Source organism: Podarcis liolepis (assembly GCF_965112155.1).
Source record: "Podarcis liolepis genome assembly, chromosome: 1".
NCBI classification, from domain to species: Eukaryota; Metazoa; Chordata; class Lepidosauria; order Squamata; family Lacertidae; genus Podarcis; species Podarcis liolepis.
This window is the reverse complement of record NC_139554.1, coordinates 44,449,691-44,464,764: the sequence shown is the minus strand read 5'-3', so window position 1 is coordinate 44,464,764 and position 15,074 is coordinate 44,449,691. Positions and strand designations below refer to the sequence as shown.

Below are 15,074 nucleotides of genomic sequence, written 5' to 3'. Positions count from 1 at the left end.
TGGCTTCCTTTTTAGAATGGTTGGAGTTCACCCCATATGAAGTGGGATTTCAAAAATATGGAGCCTACATTCGTGCTGAACATTTTGGCAGTGAATTCTTTATGGGTCATTTGATGAAGAAAATCCCAGAATCACGGATCTGCTTCTTGGAAGGTAATTAATAGGGCAGTCCTATAGACACCTATTCAGCAGTAAGTCCCATTGAGTTAAGAACATAAGAAGATCTGGCTGAATCAGACCAATGGCCCATCTAGTTCAGATTAATTGGCACAGGATTGTAGCCAATAATAGTAAAATATTTTTATTTTTAGGAGTATTTGTGTCTTTAGCACAGAGCTCTAGCAGATTATAAATAGTTCTGTGTACAGTAAGGTTCTTTTGATAAACAATCTATTTGCCACTGCTATGAGCACATAAAACCCACTCTATTTAGAATTTTCCTATGTTGGCTTAAAACACTGAAAGACTAAACATATTTGGGACATATCTATCTTATTATAAAGCACATTTAAATTAAGTGTGTGCTTAATTATCATCTACTGTGACCAATATGTATTAGAAGACCATGCACAAAACATTTCCTATACCTTGTTGCTGGCAAATAGGCACTTCCACATCCTACATGCAATTAGCAAGAGGGTGGGAATGCATTTGATGATTGCACCAAAGACGCAAAATAAATTATGATAGTTCCATAATTGCAGCGTTTGGAGTGTTGCTACTAATGAGCTACTTACTTAGATGTTCTTGATAACCAATAATTTCAAATCCCATCATGTGCTCTGTTCTAATTTACCAGTAGGTGGCTCTGTGTGCTTATACTAAGAAACTATAAATTATAATGACATAGCAATCTTAAAACATTTTATGTGTTCATAACTAGAACAGAGCAAAAACAACTTCCTGGATTTTTTCACCCTATTCATAGGCAGCAAAAATGGGTACCATTTTGTCAATTATTCTCTGGAGGGATAAGAAATTATCCAGTTTCTAGGAAATGTGCCTCACCATTAGGTGTGGCATCAACATTGCTTCTTCTCTCTCTCCCCTTCCAGCATTTATATCCTTTTTTTTTTTTCCTTACGGTGGCAACTGTGTTGGCAGCCAGGCCAATGTCCCCAGCCTAGCTTTGTTCCTTAGCACTCTTGGGTGATCTTCTGAGAAGTTTTGGCTCAATTCTTGTTCAAAGTCTCTTATATACATTATCTCAGTATACCCTATCAGTCTTGTAATGTATACCAGTATTAATATATTTGCATAAACAGAAGGCTGAGTAGAGGCTCTTCCTAAAGGTTCATGACTGAGGTGAGATTTCAACCAAGAAATAGACTCACAGCTCACCCACTTTTAGGCACTATGTAACATGGGCATCTCAAACATGAAAACTACACAAATTATTCCCAATTTCTTCCCTAACACAGGAATCTGGAGTAGTGTATTTTCTATAAATATTATGGATGTCTGGTTTATGAGTGTTAGTACGGAAGATTTTTGGCAGATGTGGACACGAAATAGAATAACTGAGCTTGGTAAGTTACTGTTCCATTTTTGTTTCTGCTCTGTTTATTTATGGGGACAGAACATTTATGTACTTTCCTTCTGTAGTCCTATTTATGTGCTATTTGTGTGTATGTTATAGCTGTGTTTACTTGGGAGTAGTGCTTTTAGCCTTGCCTCTCTCTTTTCAGTAACCATCACAGTTGCCCATAAAGCAGCTCTTAACACACAGGCTTCTGCCTGTACAGGTGTTCAGATCATGCACACAAGCAGGAGCTTGCTTTTTGGGGTGACTTCACGGACAACTGTAGGCAACCTGTGGTTATCAGAAGAGAGAGACCTGATGTCAGGGCAGGGCAAAAAGTACGAACATGACTATGCCCTACATGTGCACAACACATCACTGGGCCTTTTGTATTTCAGTGATGTATTTTACAATTCTTTAAGGCAATGCTACAAAACACACCAGTAATTATTAGTGCCATATACAAAATAATCACAAGCTTACTTTGGCCTGGTTTTGTCCCTGGGACTGACTTTGTTGCCCTGCTAGGTGACCTTTACCAGAAAAGAAACAGGATGGTGTGTACCTGTTTGTTCTGCTGTCCTTCTGGGCATTTTCCAGTATCATAGACCACAGGATTTCTCCGGATTGGCTAGCTAGGCTGGGGCTGAGATGGCACTGTATTGTGATGATTCCAGCCCTATCCGGAGCCTGATTCCAGAAAGTGCCTCTGAGGGACTCCATCTTGTCATGGGTTCATCTTGTTATCCTTGTGCTGTTCATCACCTACGTTAACCCAATGGGAGCAGCCATCCACAGTTTTGGAGTACTGTCCCCCATAACTCCATCTCTTAGTTCTAGCAGATTCCAGAGAAGTAATGGAGATTCTAAACCAGTGTTTGGGATCTGTACTGGACTGGATTTGGACAAAGAAACTGAGGCTAAATCCAGATAAAATGGAGATACAAATGACCAGAAGAGAGCTAGCCTACAATTGGTGATACACAGAGTTTCTGATGGGATAGCACTGTGTCTGAACAATCAGGTGCATTGCACTGAGATGCTGCTGGGCCACCCATGCTCTTAGAGGAGCAATGGATGTCTGTGGCCAGGAACTTCAGTGCATAGCTTCAGCTGGAGTTCTAGTTACACATTTTCTAGAACAGACAGATCTGGCCAGTTTCACTTCCCTGGGCACATTTTAGTTACCAACTACTGTATTCCAAAACACAAGTTTGCAACAAAGTGTAAACCCTGTATGGTGCCTGTGTTAGCAAAGACATGTTTTTTTAATCAGGTACACTTTAAACAAAATAGTTTTTCTTTTTTTAAATAAAGTATGACAGTGATAACAGGGACATATTGGTAAAGTATGACTTTGATTTTCTAAGTAAAAGGAACTAAGGGACTCAAAACCTCATTTAAAAAACAGTTTACCCTATTGGTACCCAACACTGACAATTAGCACAAGGGTGGGGGCACAAGTGAGTATTATACTGACTGAATGAGCTTAGAGTGGAATACTACCAACAAAGGTGTTTCCCAATGTTTGCTTCCTGCAGCAGTGATAACACTTTTGAGCTTAACTCCTGCAAATCAGATAGGCTTTGGGCTGGATCTCATGGCTATTGCTGCCAGTCCAAATGGCTAGTAAATGCTGGCCCTACACAGCAGTGCAGGTTATATCAACAATAGATGACACCTATGACATATGTTGGTGCAGAACAGAGCTGGTGTAACAGCTGTCTACCTACATGACGCAGGCAGATGAAATGTTGCACATAATCACATTAAGAAACCATATATGAAGCAGACCATATATAAGCAGACCAGCTTTGGAACAGTATTTTGGAGTTTTAGGTAGATTTGAGACAAAACCAAACTTGTAGAAAGCCAAGATGGTATGGGGAAATGAAGCACTGTAAATTCCAAGGATCTCATAGCATGGTTACTATTTTCTAACATAGAAAAAAAATGCATTTCATATGTTGTTCCTTCTACAGAGGAGTGTCCTTGGTATCCGTCAACAGATAAACTCCCTACCCGTATGCAGTATCCTCCGGACAGCCTTGCCAATGCTTTTGAAAATGTCATTATGTGGCGACCAGCAGTTTCGGTGGTCCCTAATTTTCTGAGAGGCTGCCCGATGCACAACGAATACCTGGAGAGCGAATTTTCAAAGTGGAAAGGTATAGCAAGAGCTCTTTTTTAAATGAAAGTTCCCTTGGGTTAGCTTGCTTGGCCAATACCTAAAGCCTTCATATGGTAATCAGGGAGTCTTTAAGGACTGACCATTTCATCTTCTTCCAGAGGGGAAGGACTTCCTGGGTAGGCAACAGAAACTGTGTGCTCTACCCAGTTACTGAAAGGCAGAAGTTCAGAGACCAGAAATGGACAGTCTCTTGAAATGTCATGAGTGGGGAGAACTATATTTTGAGTGCATTTTCTGTTTCTTTATGTTCCCCGTAGGAGCAGCACTGCCTGTTTCTGACCACAAATTCATTTCTTTCAGACTGTGATCTTGATACCTTTCCGAACCAGCTGACAGGAGCTGAAGATTACCTGTATCTGGTAGATAATGCTTTTGCCTTTGAAAGCAGCTACCCACCGCTCATGAGGCAGGGAAGAAATGTGGATCTCATAATACACTTAAATTACAGCGCAGGATCACAAATAATGGTAAGTAATCTTGAGCACAGCTCCTCCCCCCCAACACAGATAATGGGAGTGTGCATAACTTATTTGCTTTTGACAGTCGGTTACTCATTTCTGTCCCTATCATACAAAGAGGAAGTTGATGGTCTGTGCCTTCTCTTCTGTTGAAATCATCTTCTTGCAGCTGTTTCCTCCTCTGCCATCAGCAATACCAGGGCTGTGAGAAGGGGAAACTGACAAATGCTGTCTTTCACACATCTTCCCTGTCAGATGGAAGAGAGATAAGATAAATATTCTGCTAGCTTTATTCACATTGCACCACGGCTTCTGTGAAAGCAGTTAGGTCCACCAAATCAGTTTTTTCTCTTCGAGACAAGTTCTGCTGCTTTTTGTTTGCATGTACACAAGACATATATTTGGAGGTCAGTTCTGAATACACAAATAAGGAGGTGACTTTTGTGTGAGAGCTGTTAAAAGCCTATGCACAGGATGTATGCACAGGATGTATAACCTAGCAAGGTTATGCTTAAAATTCTACAAGGAAGGCTCAAGCAGTATGTGGACTGAGAACTCCCAGAAGTGCAAGCTGGATTTAGAAGAGGCAGAGGAACCAGAGACCAAATTGCAAACATGCGCTGGATTATGGAGAAAGCTAGAGAGTTCCAGAAAGACATCTACTTCTGCTTCATTGACTATGCAAAAGCCTTTGACTGTGTTGACCACAGCAAACTATGGCAAGTTCTTAAAGAAATGGGAGTGCCTGATCAACTCATCTGTCTCCTGAGAAATCTCTTTGTGGGACAAGAAGCTACAGTTAGAACTGGATATGGAACAACCATAGGCGCCGACTGCATGGGGCCTGAGGGGGCCCGAGCTCCCTCAAAAATTCGTTTGGGGGGCTCAGCCCCCCCAATAATCTCGGGCGGCGGTGGGCGCGTCCGCGGCTTTTATAGGGCGCCCGGCGCGCACCAGCTCGATAACGGGCACCGGCGCGGCGGGGGGCGCCGGGCCGGGGGAGGGGGCGGCCGGCCTGTCTCCTTGGCAACCCCATTGAGCAGCGCCAGCTCCCCCGGGAGGGCCATCCCCCCGCGCCGCCGATCGCCAACACCGCCGACGCTGTGGCTGCCCGAGTCCGAGCCCGACCCGGAGCCCGAGCCCAAGCCCGTCAGTCAGGAAGGAAGGAAGGAAGGAGAAATGGGGAGGGAGACGAGGGAGGAAAATTGCGCGCAGGGTGAAGAAAGGAGAAGGGCGAACGAGACGAGCTTCCAACCCAAAAAAGGGCTGGAAGACTGGGAGGATGAAGGATCAGGAAAGAAAGCGACGCCTTCCCCGCCCGCGACGTCGCCCGCTTGTCATTGGCAGCGCAGCGGGCGCCCAGAGGGGCTGGGCACCGGCGCAGGGCCGCTCCGCAGCCGCGGAGGACAGCTGCGCGGCTAGCAAGGTGCGCCGCGTAGAGCGCGGCCCTTGTGTGGCCCGGTGGCCAGGCAAGCTCGGGCGGGGACCCCCATGCGAATCTAAGACGGGAGAAGAGGGCAGAGCAAAGGGGGTCCCTTCCCCAACCTCCGGCTCTGAGACTTCCCTGCGCCCCAGAAAAGCGAAAGGATTTTCTCTTCTTCTTTTTTTATAAATATTTTATTAAGTTTTCAAATACAAAGTTAGAAACATACACTGAAGAAAAAAGTAAAAGAACAAGAAAAAGAAAAAAAGAAAAAGAAGAAAAGAAAACCAACCATTCAACACATTTTTTATATAACTAACTGGACTTCCTCGCATCTCCCTTACCCTGCATTCTTTATAATAAAGATATCAGCAAATTATTCCCTTGTTTCGTACCTTATTTTGTACTTTTCAAATACTATACCTCTAAATTTAACATACTTTTCATCAGTTACTTATATCTTAAATTAAACATAGTATTACCTTAGATTTTGACCTTTTCTTACTTAAAATATAATTTCCTGTTTCCCAAATCTAATTGCTGAAGCTATAGTTTCCGAATCGTGTAAATTTTTAACATTCATACAACTTATATTGTTTTTGTAAATAGTCCTTAAATTTTTTCCAGTCCTCTTCCGTTGTTTCTTCTCCCAAATCTCGGATTCTGCCAGTCATTTCAGCCAGTTCCATGTAGTCCATCAATTGCGTCTGCCACTCTTCCAGTGTGGGCAAATCTTGTGTCTTCCAATATTTTGCGATAAGTATTCTTGCTGCTGTAGTTGCATACATAAAGAAAGTTCTATCCTTCTTTAACACTTTCTGGCCAACAATGCCCAAGAGGAAGGCCTCTGGTTTCTTGGGAAAGGTATACTTAAATACCTTTTTTAACTCATTATAGATCATTTCCCAGAAGGCCTTCACTTTTGGACAAGTCCACCAGAGGTGAAAGAATGTCCCTTCAGCCTCCTTACATTTCCAACATTTATTATCAGACAGGTGATATATTTTTGCAAGCTTGACTGGGGTCATGTACCACCTATAAATCATTTTCATAATATTTTCCTTCAAGGCATTACATGCCGTGAATTTCATTCCGGTGGTCCATAACCTTTCCCAGTCCTCAAACATGATGTTATACCCAATATCCTGAGCCCATTTTATCATGGCTGATTTGACTGTCTCATCCTGAGTGATTTTCTCTTCAACCTGCCCTCCATCCTCTTGCAGAAAACTCTTTGCCTGCCCTCCCCGTATCTCGTTTTTGCTTTTTAATTCCACACACGCACCCTTCGGACTTTGTGGCAATCGGGCGCGCGGGTGCGTTTCCTAAGAGAGTGAGGACCCCCGCCTCCTCCCCACCTGCTCCCTCGCCAGCCAGCCAGCCGCGCGCCCTAGCCGGAGAGCCCCGGCCGTCCCCGTCGCGCAATCGGCTGGATCTCCCTTCAGCAGGCCATGCTCACAACTCGGCCCAGGGACCCCCAGCAGCGGATCTCCGGCTCAGCTGAAGAATCCAGCAACAAGCCCCCTCCTCCCCAATCGCTCCGCCGAAATACACTCCAAAACCCCCCAGATAGGCCGCCGGCCGCCAAGTCTAGTGGCTCCCTGAGCGAGGGTCTCTCCCCAACACCGCCACCTCGAACTGTGTTCTCCCGGCTACCCGAGCGAACCAGCGGCAGGACCCTGGTATGGGCCCCCCCCCCAATATTTTTTATAAGTCGGCGCCCCTGGGAACAACTGATTGGTTCAAAATTGGGAAAGGAGTACGACAAGGCTGTATATTGTCTCCCTGCTTATTTAACTTATATGCAGAATTCATCATGCGAAAGGCTGGGCTGGATGAATCCCTAGCCGGAATTAAGATTGCTGGAAGAAATATCAACAACCTCAGATATGCAGATGACACAACCTTGATGGCAGAAAGTGAGGAGGAATTAAAGAACCTTTTATTGAGGGTGAAAGAGGAGAGCGCAAAATATGGTCTGAAGCTCAACATCAAAAAAATGAAGATAATGGCCACTGGTCCCATCACCTCCTGACAAATAGAAGGAGAAGAAATGGAGGCAGTGAGAGATTTTACTTTCTTGGGCTCCATGATCACTGCAGATGGTGACAGCAGCCACAAAATTAAGAGACGCCTGCTTCTTGGGAGGAAAGCAATGACCAACCTAGACAGCATCTTAAAAAGTAGAGACATTACCTTGCCAACAAAGGTCCGTATAGTGAAAGCTATGGTTTTCCCAGTAGTGATGTATGGAAGTGAGAGCTGGACCATAAAGAAGGCTGATCGCCGAAGAATTGATGCTTTTGAATTATGGTGCTGGAGGAGACTCTTGAGAGTCCCATGGACTGCAAGAAGATCAAACCTATCCATTCTGTAGGAAATCAGCCCTGAGTGCTCACTGGAAGGACAGATCGTGAAGCTGAGGCTCCAATACTTTGGCCACCTCATGAGAAGAGGAGACTCCCTGGAAAAGACCCTGATGTTGGGAAAGATGGAGGGCACAAGGAGAAGGGGACGACAGAGGACGAGATGGTTGGATAGTGTCTTTGAAGCTACAAACATGAGTCTGACCAAACTGCGGGAGGCAGTGGAAGACAGGAGTGCCTGGCGTGCTCTGGTCCATGGGGTCACGAAGAGTTGGACACGACTAAACAACAACACAGGATGTATGTTCTCAGTCCTGTTTGCAAGAACAGTGCCAGCCAAGTTTCCAGACCACACTGAGAAAAACTTCTTTCCCATTCTTTCTTTCTTTCAGTTGCAAAGAAAAGGCCTTTTGCTTTGATACTGCTGCTACCACTGGGACAACTGTGGATTGATTTATTTAATGAGGTTTTTATAGCACTTTTTACCAAATGAAAGGTCCCAAAGCAATTAATCCCCTTGAAGACTTACTTTCTCAAGGGCTTTGGGGGGGTTTCTTCTCTTGCCCTCAGCACTCCTTTCTCCAACTCTTCCTCTTATTTACTCGGAACAGAGATGGAAGTTCTGGGAGTTGAGCAAGGTTGAACAAAATTGATATTAATGGGTGGGGTTCTTTAAGGTTTCCAATCACCCTACAAGCTGTTCACATAGTTAAGTTTGGGCAACTAAGGGCACCCTTCTCCCCAAAAAGAGATGGCTAACAATATAATTAGTTCATTCTGCAGCATAATTTGCCTTCCACACAGCTGAGATAGAATCTCAAAGCCCTTTAATGGAGAATTTAAGATGACCTTCTGGTCACAGGTGAAGTGCAAACACTGCAGTGTTCCATGTTGCTGGGATTGGGGAAACCAGAGATTTTTTTTTTAAAAAAAAAAGTCTACGAATTAAGCGTGTGTGAATGCCCTTCCAGTCTATCAAGTAATGGCTCCACTATTAAAATCATGCTTGGATTTTATCCCCCTTACATAGCCTCTGGAAAAAGCCGCAGAGTATTTCTCAGAACAAGGAGTCCCATTCCCTCAAATTATACCAAAGGATGATGGTGATCTGAAGGAATGCTACTTGGTGGGAGATCAAGAGGGCCCTGAAATTCCAATAGTGCTTCTTTTCCCCTTAGTGTGTGACACATTCAAAGAGTATAAAGCGCCTGGTAAGTCTGTACAAGTCTGATAATTTTTGCTTTTCATTACATTATGATCAATTCTGTTCTTTGACTAAGTTGGAAATCTAAGAGAGTTGTTTCAAAAGGAAAATGAAGAAGCAGGGGGAAGACATGCTTACTACTAAACAGAAGCAGTACACAATTCAGGATACGCCCCCCCCCCTTTCCCCACCAGTCATATTCTTTGCAACATCGGAGGTGACACTGGGCTGTGCATGTCCCAGATGACATGTGGCTTCATGTGCTCTTCTAAAAATACTGCCACCCCAAAAAGCTATCGAGTTTTTTTCTGCAGTTGTACTTGGGAGATGGGAGATGTCATAGGTCTTCCATGCCAGCATTTGGACCAAAGCATTGATTTTTGAGATAGCACAGTCAGCTGGATGAAGTATTGCACTCAGACCTAAAGACCCAGTTTTAATTCAGTCCGGTCTCAGCCACACATTCCGAAAGAAGATTGGGGCACACTGCTTCTGTACTGAGGAGAAAATGAAATAAAGGGAAGAATAATTACACTCCAACAGAATGATTTTCCAAAAGAGATGCTTTAAAGTCTGTAATGCATTTTGCTGTACAAATTATTGAAGACAATAATAAGCCTTCCCTATTTTCCTCACCAAAATGATATCTTTATTTCTTTCCGGGTTATTTCCCATGTACATATACCTCATGCATGACAATTAACAATTTATATATCTGAAGAAGTGGACTCCTGCCCACAAAAGTTTATGCTGAATTAAATCTGTTAGTCTTTACGATACCACAAGACTCTCTGTGGTGTTTGCTGCAACAAAAACCAGGCTATCCCTCTGAAATAAAACTACCTACTTATATATTGTTTTTAAATCTTAGGTGTGAAACGAAGCCCTGAGGAGATGGAAGATGGTGACATTGGTGATCTTACCAGTTCCTTTGGCCCATATGATGTATATACTTTGCGGTATTCAGAAAAGGACTTCCAAAAGCTAGTAAAACTTTGTGAGTACAACATCCAAAATAACATAGATTTGATTTTCAAAACTTTGCGCATAGCTGTGGAACGGAAGAAGCAGAAGAAGAAGAGTTAACAATTTCAAAATCCACGGCAAGCCTTTTAGCGGAAAGAGAGCCTCAAACCTCTGACATTGTTCAGTACTAGGGAGTAATCGGCATTCATTCCAGAAGGAAAAACAAAGAACTCAATCAAACAAATATTAAAGTCGCTGTTCAACCCCTTCAGGAGGAAATACTGGATATTAGAAATTATTAATGAATACTGTAAGTCATTCTACTTTTGTTCTTCATAGACAGTTCTGTGGCCGTACATTACATTATCATCTTGGAAGCTACTTTTAAGTGCTCTGAACAAATTATTGTAGAAATACACTGTAAAACTTCTTTCTTACAGTGCTATTTATGCTCTACATATCACTCCCTTTCCCAATGCATTTGAGGTGTTTTATGTATCGTTTCACGGTTTCTGTACAAATTATGTAAGAACAAGTGTTTTGCATAAAATTGTTTTGCTGAAATATGAGTAGTGCTAAATTATTTTTATTAAAACAAATAAAACCAGTTTCTGGTACCTATGCAACAGTATCACTCTGGAAAAGTCTCCATGTGCAGGAACAGGCAGTACTCATACTGTTCTATCTAAGAATCTTCATTGGATGAATCTGATTGGTCCTATGATTTGATAGGGAAGGAGGGAAAGCTGTTCAAAACTGTCGACGAACATGGTGCTGATCATGTTTTGATGCTGGGGCGGTGGTGGTGAATCCTTACACATCAGTGTTTACACAACAGGATGATGGGGCAAAGATTCCTGGCTACTGGAATAAGGGTGATTTCTTCATATAAAGGTAAAGGTAAAGGACCCCTGGATGGTTAAGTCCAGTCAAAGGAGACTATGGGGTTACAGCGCTCGTCTGGCTTTCAGGCCGAGGGAGCCAGCATTTGTCAGCAAACAGCTTTCCGGGTCATGTGGCCAGCATGACTAAACCGCTTCTGGTGCAACTGGACACCATGATGGAAACCAGAGCACATGGAAACACCATTTACCTTCCCGCCACAGCGATACCTATTTATCTACTTGCACTGGTGTGCTTTTGAACTGCTAGCTTGGCAGGTACTGGGACAGAGCAACTGGAGCTCACTCCATCACGGGGATTTGAACTGCCAACCTTCTGATCAGCAAGCCCAAGAGTCTCAGTGGTTTAGACCAGTGTTTCCCAACTGGTGTTCCGCGGCACACTAGTGTGCCGCGAGACATTGCCTGGTGTGCCGTGGGAGGGAGGCGGGCGAGTCGGGCGGCGAGAGGCGGGGCGGCGAGGAGAGGCCGCCCAGCGTGGGGCTCTCGCCGTCTGCCTGCCTGGCTGCCTGCGTGGCGCTGACGTCACGGGGCTATAACGTGCCCCACATAGGCACACGCGGGGCGGCGAGCGAGCTCCCTCCCACATCCCATCGCCGCTCGCTTCGGCCGGCCTACTGGGCTGTCGCAGGCGGAAGGCCTGCGCATGCGCGAGGTTTTCGCGCCTTCGGGATTCCCTTCACGCCTTCCTCCTCCCGGGTCCTTGAGAGCGCGGGAAGCGGCAGCGCGAGACCGGCGTTGAGCCTGGTAGGTATTGCGCTTGCCAAGGCAGTCATTTGAGAAATGAAAACTTGCAAAGCAAGCAACCAGTTCAATCTGAAGTACGTGTATGCTTAATATCCTGTATCTGAAACCTGTTCTGCCCCCTCCCCCACACTTGGTGCCATTTTCATCTACACATGCAGCAGAGTAAGTTGACCCAGAATAGTACCAATTCAGATGGCAGATGGGAGAATGACAGTGCTGAATGCTTTCCCATGTAGAACAGTCCCTGCAAATAAAAACCTAGCATATTTGGAAGAGGGATGCTAGCCTAACCATTACCTTCTATGCTGTTACTATTTTTTAATTTTATTTTTACATAAGTAAAAAGTGACCTTTCCCCATCTGGCATGGTGGTGTGCCTCAAGATTTTTTTCATGAAACAAGTGTGCCTTTGCCCAAAAAAGGTTGGGAAACACTGGTTTAGACCACAGCGCCACCTCCATCCCTATCCCATCCTCATTCTTTATATAGCACCCAGCGCAACAGACAACCCCCACAAAAAAGTCTGTATCTACACACAGAGACTGAGAAAAAAGAAAGATGAATGATTTTTATTTAAGAGAACTAGTCCTGGGTTTAATGCAGAGATTGCATGGCTAAAATTTATAACATAAAGGGTTTCGTTTTGCACCTTCAGGAAATCATTTTCTGCATGTACAAAAGCTGCAAGCACATTTCATTAACTGAAGATCTTACCAGCTGGTGCACTAGTAGTTTTCAGAATGCACAAGATTTCAAATAAAAGAAAAGTAGATTTAATTCTGCATGGGATGCCTTGTGCCCATCTTCAGAAACAGACTGAATCACTATTCAGAGAGCCAGTGTGGTGTAGTGGTTAAGAGCGGTAGTCTCGTAATCTGGGGAACCGGGTTCGCGTCTCCGCTCCTCCACATGCAGCTGCTGGGTGACCTTGGGCCAGTCACACTTCTGTGAAGTCTCTCAGCCCCACTCACCTCACAGAGTGTTTGTTGTGGGGGAGGAAGGGAAAGGAGAATGTTAGCCGCTTTGAGACTCCTTAAAGGGAGTGAAAGGCGGGATATCAAATCCAAACTCTTCTTCTTCTACTACTATTATTCAGCATTCATACTGGATAGGGATGGGAATTGTACTGTACCAACAACAAACTTTTATGGTTTTTGTTGCAGGAAGATACATCAGCTCTTCCATTGTGGGAAGATGTTTGGGTTCTCGCAAGTAAGATAGATAGGATGGCAGGGCATAAAAATCTTAGGTAACAAGGATCTCTTTTACACTATCAAATTATTAAGCATTAATATTAACATTTTTAGATTCAGTACCAGAGCAAGATGCCTAACATTTCACCTGCCAAATCAATAATTTTGGGGATATGCTGCAGTGTTACATTTATGAGATGTAAGGAACTGGTATTCAAAATGAATACAGATTCTGAGATGCCACCATAATTGCAAGCTGTTGTGGGAAACTTTCATATTCAGTACTAATGCATCTAGCTACAAGCCTTGCAAGAACCCTACAATGCAGGGAAGGGGAACTTAGTGGCCTTCCAGCTGTTATTGGACTACAACAGCCAGCCAGCATAATCAATGGTCAGGGATAATGGAAATTACAGTCCAGCATCTCAACAACTACAGTTACCCCTGCTGTAAGGTCAATTATTATTGTTATCCCACATTGTAGGGGTGTAGCTTGGGTACTTCATTAGAGACCCATGCTCTCTGAGGCTAGGAGTGCCTTTTACCAGCTTTGTCTGGTTTACCAGCTACAGATGTTCTTTTCCAGTGTAGTCCATGCACTGGAAACCTTGAGGCTGGATTACTGCAAGGTGCTCAGTGTGGGGCTGCAGAAGGCACCTGACATGTGACACCATTATTAAAACATCCTTTAGCACCACCAGCTGTGTCCTGTGGAACCCTTTGCCAACAGGCATTCAGCAGGGGCCCTCTATTTCAACTTTGCTGAAAACTTTTCTATTCTGTCAGGCTTATGCAGGCAATTAACAACACATCTTTCCATAATAATCAGATCTGATTTTAATTTTTTCATATGGTTTTCTTTATAACTGTTTTAAATCACCCTGATGGGGTTTTTTTTGAATGAATAGTGGTATATAAAAATATTTTAATAACATGAATAAATAAGGGGGGAGGTCTGAGATTGAGATTGACTTGAAAAGGCCACCTAGTTAATTCAGGGTAGAGGGAAAATTTAAACTAGGAACATCCTTGTGTGTAGCTCAGTCTCTTAGTCACCAATTCCTATCACTGAATGGTTGCAGTTGGTGAATGTACTATGACAAGCTGAGGACTTAACAGGAATTGCAGGGAAGGGCATGATTTAAGTTGCCCATTGTGCAATAGTATGAGATTCTGCTAAGTTCTAGGGTCTAGATAGGACCCAACACCAAACCTGAGAATCTCAGCATGGCAATCCAATTACTGTAAAGCACTGACTGCAGAGATTTGGGGTAAACTGAGCAGGAAGCTTTGGGGTGCATCCCCAAACTTACCGTAGGTTCACCAAGCCTTCCAGGATAATTCAAGAAGCTACTAGGGTCTTTGGAACCCTTGGAGGAGTTATTAATTAAGCAACTAGGAATTGCTTTTCTTCCAATGCCAATTCATTTCTCTCACCCAGAATTCTTTTTTACTTCAATGTGGCCAATGCCTATTTTGAACTAAGAGAAGGGGTGAAAGCCTTATGGTATACCTAATACCCTTATGGTATACCTAATTTGCTAACCTAATACCCTTTTCCAGGGCATGATAAACGGTCACTCGCTTGATCAGGCTGATTATGTTCTAGCCCATGCTGTTTTTCCCTCTCCCTCCACTCCCAATCTCCCTGAACCCTCAACACTCCAGAAAACTCAGTCCTCAGGAGGTTGTTTTGTTTTAAATTAAAAACAAATATTATTCTAGATACCTGGGGCATCTCCAGACTGGTGGGGTTCCCCCAACCAGGTGTATTCTGCAACATGTTACTGATGCAATAATAAGCCATTAGCAGATTTATAGTTGACCATCCACACATCATTCTGCTTTACTAAGTTATGTGATGCTTCCCAAATGACGACACACTATTGCTACCCAGAAGGTCACTCTTGCTCTATGGCGCAACAAAGTCTGGGAAAACAAAACCGGCAGCATTTGTGGTATGAAAAGTTATAGGACTTCAGCAGAAAGCTGTGGTGCATGCTCCAGAATGAAGCAGTAGGTCTGCGCCAAAAACTTTGCAGGTGCAAACAGTACTGAGAGTGGGATCAAGGATAACCACTCTGTTCTACCATCTTGGTTGG

At 43.9% G+C, this 15,074-nt stretch overlaps 1 protein-coding gene across 2 annotated transcripts in view; it reads left to right on the top strand.

The window, feature by feature from the left end:
• Positions 1-10,761, top strand: part of LOC310708536 (cytosolic phospholipase A2 epsilon-like) — a 46,466-nt gene extending 35,705 nt beyond the window's left edge. For both annotated transcript variants that reach the window (XM_083507038.1, XM_083507039.1), the window contains 6 exons: positions 16-153; positions 1,422-1,529; positions 3,505-3,690; positions 4,014-4,180; positions 8,991-9,171; positions 10,036-10,761. In XM_083507038.1, the coding sequence (XP_083363164.1) occupies positions 16-153; positions 1,422-1,529; positions 3,505-3,690; positions 4,014-4,180; positions 8,991-9,171; positions 10,036-10,250 (995 nt within the window). In that variant the 3' untranslated portion in view covers positions 10,251-10,761. The remainder of the gene's footprint in view (positions 1-15; positions 154-1,421; positions 1,530-3,504; positions 3,691-4,013; positions 4,181-8,990; positions 9,172-10,035) is intronic.
• The last annotated feature ends 4,313 nt before the right edge of the window (positions 10,762-15,074 follow it).